At 36.4% G+C, this 15,370-nt stretch overlaps 1 protein-coding gene and 1 pseudogene across 10 annotated transcripts in view; one reads left to right on the top strand and one right to left on the bottom strand.

Annotated features, from left to right (window-relative positions):
* PTPN13 (protein tyrosine phosphatase non-receptor type 13) overlaps positions 1-15,370 on the bottom strand; it is a 182,377-nt gene that overhangs the window by 132,832 nt on the left and 34,175 nt on the right. For all 10 annotated transcript variants that reach the window (XM_010966161.3, XM_010966158.3, XM_010966162.3 and 7 more), the window contains exon 2: positions 3,958-4,077. In XM_010966161.3, the coding sequence (XP_010964463.1) occupies positions 3,958-4,072 (115 nt within the window). In that variant the 5' untranslated portion in view covers positions 4,073-4,077. The remainder of the gene's footprint in view (positions 1-3,957; positions 4,078-15,370) is intronic.
* LOC105077721 (cytochrome c oxidase subunit 6A1, mitochondrial pseudogene) lies at positions 5,005-5,563 on the top strand (annotated as a pseudogene).

Genomic DNA, 15,370 nt, shown 5'->3' with positions numbered 1-15,370 from the left:
CAACAAGATCTTCTCAGTTTTCCAAGGACACTTCCTGGTAACTGAATTTTTTTAATGTAGACAATGAACCTTGCTTGTTTTTTTTAGCACTTCTGTTTATCAAAATACTTTATTCTTTACCTCTTTAATTAACTAATTTCACTAATTGTTACTCTATTTATTAAACAAGGAACCAGAAATAACTACAGATAATGGGATTTTTATGGGATTTATATCCTTGCCTAAGTAAGAGAGATTGGGTCTTTTCCTCTGATTAGTTATGAAGAGGCAATTTTAGAAACAACCAGTCATCCACTCTAATACCTTAAAATCCCATAGACAAAAGATCTGTTTTATCCAAAGATTAAATTTTCACTATTAAAAAAAAAGTCATTGTCATGGGCAACTAATATAATTTTAAGTTAAATTTCCCAAGGCAGCAGTAATTCCATTTCTAAAAATTATCCAGAATGCATGTGAAAATAGCATCATATTTTATTATTTAGGACCACTGAGCCCCTGCATGAGTACGTCCATGATGTAAAAGCTAAAATCTTAAGTATGTATACATTTTTAGACATAAGCTATGCTTTTCCAATCAGTTAATAAGACGGACCAAAATGCCTATAATTAGAAAGTCATGATATGAGACGACCGTTAATGAAATTCCTCCAGAACTTTTATTTCAATGATCATAATTAATCTCCTAATTAAAGACAGCATCCCCTTAGTGAGGAAAAAAAAGTAAAATTCAGCTATCTACTATTTACAAGAGATACCTAAATCACAATACAGATATTTCAAAATGAAGGAAGGATAAAAGATACACTAGGTAAATGGCAAGGAAAAGGAAGCAGAGGTAGCAATATTAAGAGCAGAGAAACAAATTTATGGCAACGAGTAGTTAAAAAAAAAAAAGGGAAAAGGCTTATTTTATAATGATTAAAGATTCAGTCCACTTAAATTAGTCATTAGCCATTATATGCATCACATAAAACAGCACAAAAACGTATGATGACAGCAGTAAGAAGACTGACACAACATCAGCATAGGGAGAATTTTAACTATCCTTAAGAATTTGACACAGCAAGCATACAAATAAGGATATAGAAGAAAGTTTTAAAAGCACAAACATTGACAAGCTTAAGTTACACCTTAGAAACAGAAAATAAACATTCTTTTCAAATACCAACAGAATAATACAAAAATAGACCATGTTCATAGCCACAACAAAATCTCAAAAAAAATCCTCAAAGTAATCACACAGATCATATTTTAATAATCACAAGACAATAAAACCAAGGAACTTATAACAAAAGGAGAACCACTTACCATGATTGCCATCATCTAAATATTTCTTTGGAATTACACTTTTTTAAGAAGTTTTACATTTTTTCTCCTCTGAAGAGAATTTCATTTGAATTGATGTCTTCAAACAAGGTCATGCTTAGACATCATTATTTTACGTATAATAACCACAGCAACTTTGTTTTTAAAAAGACTAACAGCCTTAAATTACTAGGATGCTCAAAAAGATTAAAAAAAATAGACAATTTTCTCGACCTGTGTTCAATAATCCCCCAGTGGAAATGTTTGTTTCCAGCCTTCTATGTATAGGAGCATCAGTTTGCACTTACATACCGAAAGAGACACAGGTTCCAGAAGATAGGGGAAGAAAGCCATCCATAAGAACTAAAAGATTTGTATAACAAACACAGAAAGACAAAGAAAACCAAGAGAGAAAAGCACATTTTAGAAAAACAAACTTCTTGGAAACCATAGTATTTTACCTGCTTTCCACCCCCATTATACTCCTAGTATTATTCATAAGGTGTCTACTAGAGAACCAAGACCAACATTATTCATCCACAAAATAAGCAAACAAAATAGCTATTTTTACTTCAATTCTTTAAAATAGTCAGAAGCACCTGTGGCAAAAACAGAGTGTGCTATCAAATTCAAGGAATGAAAAATCATAGATTTCAGATAAACTAAATCAAGTAAGAATGAGCTTCCTTCAAATAAGCAGAAATTTCCAATTGGCAGTCATAATCTCTAGAATGCCATAGAAGCCAAATTCAATTTCTCTATAATACTGATGTTAATCAGTGAATTGGACTGAAGGCCTTATGGTAACCAACTTCCACTGGGCAGTATTTAAGATCCAGCTGCATCACAATTCATTTTATGAACAAATTCAGTCTCTTTATTGTAATATGCCAATGTTATGCAATAATTGCATCTCAATGACAAGGACTTAACATTTAAACATTCAATCTCTATTAATACAAAATTTGAAAGAAGGAAAACCCTTAGGTACTCAGTGTGCAGAAGGCTTTATATTCCATGAGTCATGGCCAGGGCAGCAATCTCACCATCAGTATAAGAAGTATTATCTCTCCCTCCTCTGAACATCCCTAGTACTTATTGTCTCCATCACATATTTGGCAGGCTGTTTTTAAGTAGTAAACTTTTTACACGCATCTGTCTGATCTGAATGTATCCCTTAAGGGCAAGCAGCAGTCATGCCTTCTAATTACTGGCATCTTCCACACAATACCTCACAAGTAGGAGATGCTTCTTAAGTATTAATTGACTATTGTTAAGTAACTGAGTAATGCCACCAACATATCCTTTCTTTAACACCACCTTTGGAGTATAGCTACCTGCTCTATACTCCAGAGTGCCTATGCTTTCTAAAAGTTCTCTAAAAAAACTAAAATGAAGCAAACAAAACAACAAAGTCTACTTATAATACCTAGATTTTAGGTAAGCGGCATTAGATAAAATGAATAAATTTTCTTTACATTAATCCTACCTCTAATCAAAGAGTAGACCTTCAAATACCTACGTTATAGCAAAATTAGGTGGGAAAACAACAACAGCAAGAGCAAAGCCTTAATATCTGTGCTCACTCTTCCCCCACGCTCTGGACTTTCCTTAGTCAGTGGTCACCTCCACACCTTCCAAAAGGTTCCCATGGCTCCTGGCCTTCCCCAATTCAATTGTATAATGGGTCTCAAACTTTAACATGTTTCAGAATATCCTCAAAAACTTGCTAAAGCACAAACTGCTGGGCTCCATCCCCAGAGTTCTTGTTCGGTGGGTGCAGGGTGGGCCTAAGTGTCTGCATTTCTAGCAAGGTGACAGGTGATGCTGATGCTAGTCATCCAGGGACCACACTCTGAGAACTCTTTTACTCTCAGACCCTCCCCTGTTTCTGTCACGTTTACTGTGCTTGATTAATTAATTCAAAACAACTTTAAAGTTTACTTCTTCCTTTAGATGAAGCTTGGTTTCTTCACCTTCTATTCTAAGTATGCGTTAGGTATGTGGTGTGAATGGCAAACACCATCTTCATGTGGAACTTTTCAGCATGGTATCAAACGTTTTTGGACAACCAAAGGGTGACTCCCTAACTTTTCCAGCTCAAAAATGGCACACAGTCATTTGTACCAGGTATCCACCTCTACAGGGAAGCAAAAAACTAGTTACTCAGTCTGCATTATCCCAGGGACGCACATACCATTCTCTCCACTGGGGATTTTTTCCCTCCCTCTTACCTGGTTAACGTCTCCTCTTCTTTCGGGTCTTAGCTCAGAGGTGACTTATACAGGGAAGACTTTCTTTTCTTCCTCTTGACCAGGTCAAGTTCTCCTACTATGGGTTCTCATAGAGTCAACTGTATCCCCTCCCTGCTAGCCCCTGTCATGTTTTCATTTTTACATTTGTTTATATAAACATTTTATGAATAGCTACTTTCCACACTGGACGGTAAGCTCCAGACAATGTTTTTGGGTTTGATCATCATTGTATTTTCAGTGCCAAGCATGATTATCAGTCACATAGAAGATGTCCTAATGAGGGTAGACAAGATCTGAGCTTTTTCAGCCCTAAGAGAGCAAGAGCATTCCTTTCTAGACTCTGCACCCTATTTGTTTTTCACCTATCCTATACTAAGAAAAAAAAAAGACTTACCTTTTCTGAATAATTCTTGGAGACTTTCGGCACTTTGATTTAATACAGCCCATATTTCTTCCTCCTGCAGGGGTCCACCCCGAACCTCCAAGGCCTCAGCTAGTGACACGTGCATATTACCTAAGAAACAAAGGTAACAGATGGCTTACACATCAGCTACTTCACTGTACTTGCAGTACTGAAAATGCGACATCATTGATGAAACTATGAGGTCCCTGACCACCAAAGTTCTCAATATAAATATAATATAATCCTACAGCTTAAAGTCATAGAGGGGAAAGGAGTTGGAGGAAAAGAACTCTCAGAACAACCAACTGCCCCAGCCCAACAGGGTCAGCCTCAGAGACAAAACTGGAAAACAGTGGTAGTGACTACGTCGTGGGAGAAGACAGAGACCTCAGGTACCAGGGGCCACCAAAGCACAGATGATTAAATCAAAGCAGCCAGGCCAGACTGAAGATCCAGGTTTAATTCTATTTATCCCAGGTAAAAAGAGTAGAGAGGAGTAGAGAGAAGACCCTACAGCCATGGTTGGGGAAGTTGGGAATAAGATGCAACACGTTTTTTCCATTTACTAGTTGTTTTCTGTATCTCTAATATATATAAATATGAACTGTGCACTGAATGGACTTAGCTATTTCTAAACCCAGCTTTGCTGCCAACTTCCCCTTTTCCCCTAGGAAAGTCATTTCACCTCTAAATTTCAGCTTCCCATCTTTGACATCGGAATAATAATAGTAATAACAATGCCATTTTGAGGTAGCTATAACAAGGAAAGAAGTTATGCTATAAACGTACTTTGTAATCTAAGACTACAGAAGTTGAATTAATAAAAAAATAAAAAAGATGCCTCGGTGGTGACATTTTGGGAGGGTCAATTTTTTCAAAGGCATTCAATTAAGTAGGTGATATACTGATAAAATTTAAGATTTTCTATGGGGCTCAATAATCCTATTTTCATTTTCGAAGAGGAAAACACAGCTAGTCAAAATCCTTCTGTATCAATTTTCCTAAATTGACACTCATTGAAAAGAAAATTGCGATCCAGGTCGAAGATGGCGGCGGTTGCGTCCCGGGTTTCTGGCCTGCTAGGTCGTTCCCGGCTGCAACTGCGGCGGCCTATGTCGAGTGGGGCCCACGGCGAGGAGGGCTCAGCTCGCATGTGGAAGGCCCTCACCTACTTCGTGGCGCTCCCCGGGGTCGGAGTGAGCATGCTGAACGTCTTCCTGAAGTCGCACCACGAAGAGGAGGAGAGGCCCGAGTTCATCGCTTACCCCCATCTCCGCGTCAGGTCCAAGCCCTTTCCCTGGGGAGATGGTAACCATACCCTATTCCATAACCCTCATGTGAATCCGCTTCCAACTGGCTATGAAGATGAATGAAGAGAACCGGGACCACTACCCAGTGGGGACCACAGCACTGGTTTGGATCATTACTCTGCACACATGGACCAGAAAAGTGTATGGGACCTTAAGCTCACCTTGTATCCAGTGATGACCATTATACTGATCTTCCGTCCCTTTGCTTATAGCAGGAGATGGCTTAAATAAATAACTTAGTCATGAAAAAAAAAAAAAAAAAAAAGAAAAGAAAAAAGAAAAGAAAATTGCTCTCTCTAGTGATCACTAAGGTTTCTACTCTAATCAAACCAATTTAAGCATAATGTATATCTTGATAGACAGAAGCAGATGGGTTTGGAAAAGAAACTAAAGGGAGCAGAAAATGTTAAATACTTATGTTCTGTAATTATATCCTTCATTAAATTTTAAAATCAACCTATAAAAACATCTGTTTCAGATGAAAGTTGAATTTGTTTACTCAGCTAACAAGAAAAGCTAATATTTTCTTTTAATTTATATTTATGATCCTTTAACCCAGATGGAAAAAAAAAAGCAACTATAGCTCTACAGATGAGGCCAGGCTTGCCCTGTTACTTTCTTTTTCAGATGTTTACTATAGCATTTTATTCTTAGAGTCTGCCTTGAGGGGTGTCTACTTAAATGTGCAATCTGGTACTTAAAAGGGAAGATAGAAGATATTGCTTTGAAAAAGCCAAAAGGGTTTTATTTAACTTGTACAAGAAGGGATTATTTATTTAGACCCCTCGCTGCCCCCACCAACTCTTTAGGTTTCTCATGTATTTTATTATACAATAGCGTAGTAATAGCACAGTTATTAAAGGGAAAAATTGGAAGCTTCACTCCTGTCTAAGAGATATCTGAGTAATTGCCTACATAAAACACTATATTAAATTGGAAGTTTCAACAGAAACAATCAGATACCAACGTGACCTGTGAGAAAGACTACTCTAGCAGATTTCCAAATACGGATGAGAACCGGTTAGTTAGCTCTAGAGCCTACATACAGGGTTTACAGAGTAGAGAGAAAATTGCATAAGGAGAATTTCTTTGAAGAGAGTTGTACTGATTTTCATGCCTCCCCCAAAGCAGGAGTGTGGGAAGGAGCCTCTGCTAGACCTCAAGCCAGTGAAAGAGGCTTCAGTGGGACCCCTTGGAGTGCCTGGCGTGTTCCCTGGAGTTGGGGAGGACACCACAGACTGGAGCCTGATACTTCAGGGGTCAAAGGCTTTGGCTATGGCTCTGAGGCAGCAGCCAGAGGGAGCAGAGGGCACACAGAGCTGGAGTGAGGGGGTGTGCTGTACTGGGAGCTGGCTACTCTTCCATTAGTTGGGTGGCAGCGGCAGAGGAGGTGGGCAAGAAGCAGGGCCACACAGCCTGGTGCTAATGAAATTCTACCCAGATGATGAAAATGTCCCCAGATTTAGTTTGTGCTAATGGCTTTAGAACTCTGTGCCTATACCACAAACCACTGAAGGTTTATTTTAAAAGGGTGAATTGATGGTATGTCATTGATACCTCAATAAAGCCATTAAAAAAAAAAGAACTCTACCCAGACTACTACCAGAGGCTCCCAGGGTACTACCAGGAGGAGGAGGAAGTGAGGAGAGAGGAGGGGGACAGGAGGAAGTATGGGAGGGGGGAAGAAGAGGAGGAAGAGGAATTAGGTATTGGCTGGCAGAAGGAATGCTTTGAGGTGTCACAGGAAGCATAATTCCAGTGAAGAACTCTGAAGAACCCACAAAAGTATACATAAGAGAACGAGTCAGCCTTAAGCACGTAACAAATTCAAAGGCAGTGAAGCCATTTTGTAACAGGAGTCAGGCGAAAGACTGTCTCTCTACCTTTCTTCCTGTCCCCAGTTTAAATCCTGAGGGGGTCGGAAACAGCAACTTGCAAATGGATGGAGGGAGATGAGCAACAGAAAGAGAAGCCAACCCCATTGCCTTCTGCTTAGAGCTGTTCCTAGATGGGGGAGGGAACAGTGTTAGCTTTAAATCAAGATTGAAATGTTGCTTAATGTACCTACCAAGTAGGCACTTTAAATTATGGAACTGACACTGTATTTTTAACTCGAGTAACTGTAGCTATTATTATCAAAGGGTAAGAAGACAATTATGGACTTGAGTTTTCATATAGAGGCAAGAGACTACGTTCCTCTCATGAAGGAGAAAGAAGGAAAAAGAGAGAAAAAGGAGGGAGGGCAGAAAGAAAGAAAAGTGAAGGGTAAAATAAGTTGCTTATAATTATGCCTTATGTATTCTGTTGTAAAACAAATGATATACATCACCCACATACAAAGTGTTAAATCTTGAGATACTGTTTTTTCTGAATTCTTAAAAGACTGATTTTTAAATAAAAATTTTCCTATAAATAAGAAAATGAAAAGGTAAAAGTAACTTCTCAACACAACAGATTTTTTTTTCAGTGCTTGATTTTTCTGTCTACAAAAATGACGAATGATCCCTCTATTACTTGATTCAATCAGGTCTGAATTGTATTTTATTAATCCTCTATTAATGTTTATTAAAATTTTTTTTTGCCTATTCAGTAGGATCTCTATGTATCTCTTGTGGGAACTGGTTAGATCATGCAAACACAGAAGAAAACGTTTGTTTTTTTTTAAAGCAATATCATCCAGCAAAACAGAATAGATTTGGCATTTTAAATTCATAACTTTGCTAGAAGAGAGGTTTAAGATTTTAAAAAACTGCCTCAACCCTCCTATCACCCAATCTCAAGACAATGTAACATTAAAACAGCTTTCTAAAAATCAAACAAATAAACAACAACATAACTATAGCTTATAAACTGTCTACCACCACCACATCTGGTGACTGCCTATCATCATCCTCTCTGTTATTTTTATTCACCTTTACTACAGCTCTCCAGATCAGTAGCTCTGAAAGGAAAGAGAAAACAAGGAATGACAGAAATGCAGAAGTGGAAGAAGGATGCAACAATAAGAAAAAGGAGGGAGAAAAGCTTAAAGTCAACTAATAGATGAAGGAAACAGTTATGAAAATTCTTAAGAGTTTATTACTTCAATTGTTTCCTTTAGAGGAAACGCAGTACTAGATAACTTGGGGTATAGATGTATGACTGGCATTATCTTACTATCAAAAAGGTCCTGCTTTACAATAAACATAACCATATTATTCACTTTTATTTCCTTGAAAGTGGTAGGCTACATGATAACTAAATTTTTGGAAAGACTTTTGAATAAGAATAATTACATGACAGAATCAGAATCATTATTACGTTTTTGGTTAATACAGGTATTATCGTCATGACCTCAAAACTGTGCCCACAGAGTCAGATAAAGCCACAAAAAGATTCTAACAGATGTCACTTTAATCCTGAAGGATTTGTGTCACTTGAAAATAGGAAGTACATAAACGGGATTCCAAAAAGAATGAAATAGTAAACAGATTAACTGAATCCAATCAAGTGATATGACAACCTGTCTGGGGGTAGACTAGAAATGTTTTATACAGACTCTAAAGAAATAGGACTATGAGAATACCCTGTTTCAAGAACAAAGCAACTATAAAATAGAGCTCTGTGTGTGCCACTAGCTCGGGGCAAACACACACTTATCAGCCTGGCTAAGGACTTCTCTGGTCATTAAAAAATTATAGTGAGTTAAAAAAAAAATTATAGTGAGTTGAGAAAGCAAGCTCTCAAATTATAAACATCTTTAACCCAGAAAGATTTACAATGAATTTTATAAAAGATTAAGAGAGGCAAGTCCATATCTTAGTATTTTTTAAAATTAAAGAATCTGTACATAGTTGGTATTTTAGCTGTTTATAATGTTTAAGAGAAATAGGTCAGTTAGAATAACAGATTTGCCTTGTGATCCCAATTTAAGTAATGTAATTGAGAAAATTAGAGTTCAGGCTTGTATAAAATACCACTGTAATATATAAGAGAACTTCAGTCTTAGCATACTAATAAATTTTCATTAGAGACTTATTTAATTACTCAGAAAAAAAATTGGTTTTTTTGGTTAGTCTGACAACTGAAATACTTTTGGAAATCAACTTTTAATTGTATGAATGTAGTTTAAAACAGTTAAAGGGTTTTAATTAACAAAGTCTGAAAATGGGATTATACACCCAATCAGAAGTCCCCTTAAAAGTGATTATTAAAATTTTCTACGAGTAAAATAAGTGACCTTAGAAACTTAAGAACAAGGTTTCAGAATTTGTAATTTACTAAGAATATTCATTTAAAGATAATTTTCAATAAGCTTTTCTGTGTACAATAATATCTTGGAGGCCATTTTTTAAAAGTTAGGAGAAAATCATTGTGATCTTGGGTCAAATTTTTCTTAGATACAACATCAAATGTGTGAACCATAAAATTTAAAAAATGATTAGATTTCATCAAAATTAAAACCTCTGCTCTTTGAAAAGAACTGTTAAAAGAATAAAAAGAAAAGCTATAAAAGGAAAATACTTATAGATCACATAACTGATCAAGGATTTATGTCCAGAATATAAATATATATAATATATTTATGTCCAGATTATATCCAAACTCAATAATATGAAAACAAACAATGCAATTTTTTTCTTATCAAATGAGCAAAAGAAAATATATGGATGGCAAATGAGCCCATGAGAAGATGCTCAAGTTCAATAGTCATTAGGACAAAATAGAAATAAAAACAATGAGATACTGCCACACAGCTATCAGAATTACTAAAATGAAAAAGACTGACCATGTTAAGTATAGCCAAGGATGTGGAAGAACTGGAACTCTCATACATTACTAGTGCGGATGTAAAATAGTACCAGTTTCTTTAAATTAAATGTAAGTCCACCACACGACCTAGCCATTTCACTCCTAAGTATTTACGCAAAAGAAATTAAAGCATATATCTACACAAAGACTTGTCCACAAATGCTTGTAACAGCTTTATTTGTAACAGCCCAAAACTGGAAATACGCAAATGTCTACCAACAAGCGAATGGATAAACAGATTTTAGTATATTCTAAATCTGGAATATTGGAATATTAATTAGCAATGGAATATTAATTAGCAATAAAAAGGGAATATTAATAATCAATAATTATTGATATATGCAACAGTATGAATCTCAAAATTATGCTGAGTAAAGGAAGCTAAACCAAAAAAAAAGAGTACATGTGTTATGACTACATTTATACAAAATTATAGAAAATGCAAACTATAGCTACATAAAACAGCTCAGCTGCCTGTGGATAGCACTGCCCTATGGAAGGGCATGTGGGATTGATTACAAAAGGGCATGAGAAAATATTTGGAGATGATGGATATGTTCATTATCTTGACTGATGATGGTTCACAAGTGCATACATATGTCAAAACTCATCAAATTGTACACTTTAAATATTTGTAGCTTATTATACATGAATTATATGCCTCAATAAGGCTGTTAAAAAGAGAAGAAAACAAACTAAACCTAACCAAAGCCAGAACAGCATTCATTTTCTTTGTCTTGTGAAGCTATCTAATTTTTTTTTTTTTAAGTCAGAAGAAACCAAACCCTAACATCAGGTAATACATGCTTTAAAAAAGTCTAACTTCTCCCATTAAAAAGAAATTTGTAAGACTAAAGAGATCAAAATCCATGGCTAAGGTCTGAGATCTTCCCTTCTTAGAGAGCCAAAGCATATCTAAGATGCCATGTAACTTACATTATTAAAGTTAGAATTTATGGATTGATAACACAATCTTTAAAAAAAAAATCATTATTCAAGAGAACAATCTCTTGTTTTTCTTTCAACTTCTAATTTCCTAAAGCATTTGAACCCGAAATTTTAAATAATGTGAAATTATTTCTACCTTTTAACTGTCGATCTAGAAACAGTCAACACCAAGACACAAGTATACAAAGTAGAAAGAATAAAAAGCACTATTAAGCTTTAAAAGACTAAAAGCTAATCTCCCTACAAACAAGTAATAAAATACACTAATATTTCTTTCCATCAGAGGGTAAGTATAATCAGGTAGTAGAGAAAAAATATTGTTGCCTAATATACTCAGGAAAGCCTAAGAAAGAATTGGGATTTTAAGGAGAAAAAGAGATAAAAGTAGATAAGTTTTAATTGGACATCGTCTCAAGGTAGAAAACAGCATGTGTCCAAACATTTTTATTGACGTTGGAGCAATGCTTAGTATTTGTCAACTTTTCCATTATACTTTCCCAGTGAGAGAAGAGAAACTAAAACAAACGCAAGTTAAACTGCCTTTCTGGGCCTCTGGCTCATGTCAACTGCTTATCTAAATAGAAATCATATATGCCTGTTCCCTGTTTTTCAAAGGACAGCTTCAAAAAACCAGAAGAAAACTTCTGGAATTTTTCAGCCTCTTTAAATGTATCATTTAAACTTAGGAGAAGAGTAAAATGGAGGGGGAAATCCCTGATTCCACATATTTTATACTTCTCCTCACCAAATGGGAGGTACCAACAGAAAATAATGTAATGGTAAGAACTTTGGTTTTGAGTATTGTTTTTTTTTACATCACCCCTCTTACCCACCCACTGACTTTTGTTCAGATCATTGCTTTAGAAACCTGCTCGCTGGTCCTCCTCAAAAAATGTGGACTTAAAATGTCTCAGAGTAAGTCACTAAAGGAAATAAATATGTATAAAGTACAAAAGACCAAGAAAAAATTCGTATTTGTCCTTTATACTGCAATAAACAAATTAATGTGGCAGGCAGAATTCTGAGTCTACCTCAACACTCCTTTCATGTTGTGAACTGCCTAGGTAGGGGTTATGTGACAAGGACCTGAGGGTGGCCTCTAGGAGCTGATGGTGTACCCCAGCCAACAACCAGCAAGAAAATGGTCCTACAACCACAAGGCACTGAATTCTACCAACAGACAGTGCACATGGCAGAGGGCCTGAACTGTGATGGATCAGTGACTCCTTTTCCACTTTCCACTCTGCCTTGCCCCGCTTTGAATCCGAATGTCTACAATAGTTATCCCATGCCTCTCCGACCATTTCACACTGGGAATGTTGGGGCAGTCTCTAGTTTTACAGGTTCTTAGATAAATGACACACAGGAGCCTCATTTATACTTAATTTAGATGATTTGGATGAGCTTCTGGACTTTGAGCTGATGCTTTAATAGGATGAGAACCCTAGAACAGTGGGAGGGGATGTATTTTGCTTGTGATGTGTGTATGGGGTCGGAGGGCATGAATAACTGAGGGCCAGAGGGAAGACTATGGTAGGCAGAAGTCTAAGATGGCCCCCCAAATTCTGGCCCCCCTGGTATACCTGCCTGTATAATCTTCCTCCCATGAGGATGGATGGGACCTATAAATATCAGGTGGCAGTGGCTCACTTGATTAGGTTATGTTGTAGAAGACTTTGTTGGAGCAGACTGGAAAAAGATTCCAAGACAGGGAGCTCCCTCCTGCTGGCCTTGATGACAACTGTATTGTAAGCTGCCTACAGAGGGGGCCACCTGGCAAGGACCTGATGGGCTGAGAGCAGACCATGGCTGACAGCTAGTGAGAAAATAATGAATTTACACCTATAGCTGCAAGGAACTGAATCCTGCCAACAACTAGTGAGCTGAGAAGATCCTCAAGCGTCAGATAAGATTTCAGCCTCGTGTGACCCTAAGCAGAGGACCCAGTTAACCTGTACTTGGACTCCTGACCCATGGGAACTGTAAGATAATAAATGTGTTGTTTGAAGCTACTGACCTTGTGGTAGTCTGTTATACAACAATAGAAAACTAATGCAACCAGGGTATATAGATTTTGAAGAAAATGTAAACAAAGTCAGTCCCCTTATTACACTTCAGAAGTTGTCTGGATAATGCTTTCAGGCCATTAAAATGGTACTCACAAGAGAGGGAACATTCTGAGTAAATTAATCTAGATACCAAGCTTTTTCCAAGCCTATTACCTCATTCTTTAATTGACAAAGCAATCTGCACTGAGGTGCCTCTTATCATACTCTGTTCAGGATGTAATGTTAGATGGTCCAGAAAGATTGACCAGAGCTCACTTGATCCAGAAGTGAAGTTAGCTAACATAAGCAGGACAAGCAGTGACAGTCTGTTGAAGAGGCTCCTGCTGCTCTCCCGATTTCCCACCTCGCAGCATTCGCAAGATCACGGCATACTTCTGTAGTTGTGATCTCACTGAGAAGCAAGAAGCCAGCTATCAGCGGTGTCAGAAGGCAGAAGGCAACAAACACTACCTACTCCACAAATACTAAAAGCTTGAATGCTGAAGGTGAAAGTGATGTCTGTCTCTTGTCCTTCCTTACAAATCGACTAAATCTAAAAAGTTTGGGGTAAATTTATACCGTAGTAAAATAAAGTAGCATGTATCACTCTGCATCACGGTGGACAAATCAACTGACTCCAGATAAAGTGCAAATAACTTCCCAAGTCACAGATGAAGCATAGTAAACCCATGCATACTCCAGTGACTACAAGAGTAATTTCAACTTGGTAGTTGGAGACAATCAAAATTCTTCTCAAACTGCTCCATTCTAAAAAGGATTTTGAAATTACCAATCTCCAGTTTGAAATGTTTTATACAACATTTCAATCTATAAAATATCTAAGTTTTCTATCTAAATTCAATAAATCTAAAACCCAAATTTAAAACACTAAACAGTGACACAAGAGGTACTCATACTGAATACTGCTCTTCATTATGCCATTTTTATTTTATCAAATATAACTGTGACAACTAAACTAGATGATTGCTTGTAATTTAAATAATGACATGACTTGCAAGAACTCATGAATCCAATCTCAAACCATGTGGTGTGGGCTACTCCCTTACTTTGTGGCAATCCAACTCACTCTACAAAGATGCATTTCTCAAGGTGTAGTTTTCATGTCTAATTTTTATTTCAATTAACTACACAGTAGTCTTGTGCAACTGTCATAAATAAGAATGACTAATATGCAAAAGCAATGGAGCCCTTTTCACATGAGAAGATTAAGGAATTCTGGCTTACAGACAAATAATGGCAAAATCACTTTGCATAAATTATTCAAATTGAATATTAATATATTACAGATTAGAATGGGAACAATGTATTCATCTAAAAATTCACTTGTCAAAATGCTGACATTGGTTTCTGATTACATCACATCATCTCTTTTAAGTCTAATCAATGCCAAAATTATTTTTTGCTCATATAATCTCTACCTGTTCTCATAAAGCTAGTAGTGTTCTCTATGTCCAGTTTTACTGGAGAATGCGTCCGCTGCCAAGTCTTCACCTAATCCCCTTAGGGGAGATTATTCCTAAATCTCTCTCCAGCCTTAAGATATCCTTGTTCCTAATTCTAGATTTTTCAAATTTAACTATGTACTGTACATTTTTGTCTGAATAGATACTGCCTTCTTGTATCAAATTCAGTGCATCTAAAACTCCAAACAATCTTTTCCTCCAAATTAGTCACTCTCACTATTCCAAGCAGATTAATGGAACAGCTATTCCTCTAGCTACCAGGCTCAAGTCCCTCTTCTTTGACTTTTTTTCCTTTCACCTTAGTCTTGTCACTGAGAACTGCTGCTTATTCATTCTTAATCTCTCTCAAATTAATCTTTCTTTCAAGTATCATTTTCCACTATCTATATTTTCCTCTCATTTTGTATATATACATACTTTTGAGTTTAAAAAATAGTAATTATTCTTTAAATACAAATCTGTGACTTTCTTTCTTCACTCCAAATTATTTTGTAAGATTTATCTATGTTCATTTGTGTTGCATATTTACTTTCACTACTGATTAGGATTCCACTGTAATTTGGTTTCTTTCTTTCTTTCTTTTTTTTGCTAATAATGTTGCTTTGAACATTTCTGTACCCATATGCATAACAGCTGAGTAGAAATTCTAGGTCATATGGTATGCACATCCCTGTCATTTGGATAAAGCCAAGTTGCTTTTCAAAGTGATTATACCAATGTATACAAAGTGATTATACTCTAACAAGTAGCATAAAAGACCTCGCTATATCAAAACCCAATACTAGGTATTGACGGAGTTTTTTTATATCAAACTGGTAGTATG

Source organism: Camelus bactrianus, chromosome 2, assembly GCF_048773025.1.
Source record: "Camelus bactrianus isolate YW-2024 breed Bactrian camel chromosome 2, ASM4877302v1, whole genome shotgun sequence".
NCBI lineage: Eukaryota > Metazoa > Chordata > Mammalia > Artiodactyla > Camelidae > Camelus > Camelus bactrianus.
Note: the sequence above shows the minus strand (reverse complement) of the source record. Positions and strands in the feature narration are given on the sequence as shown.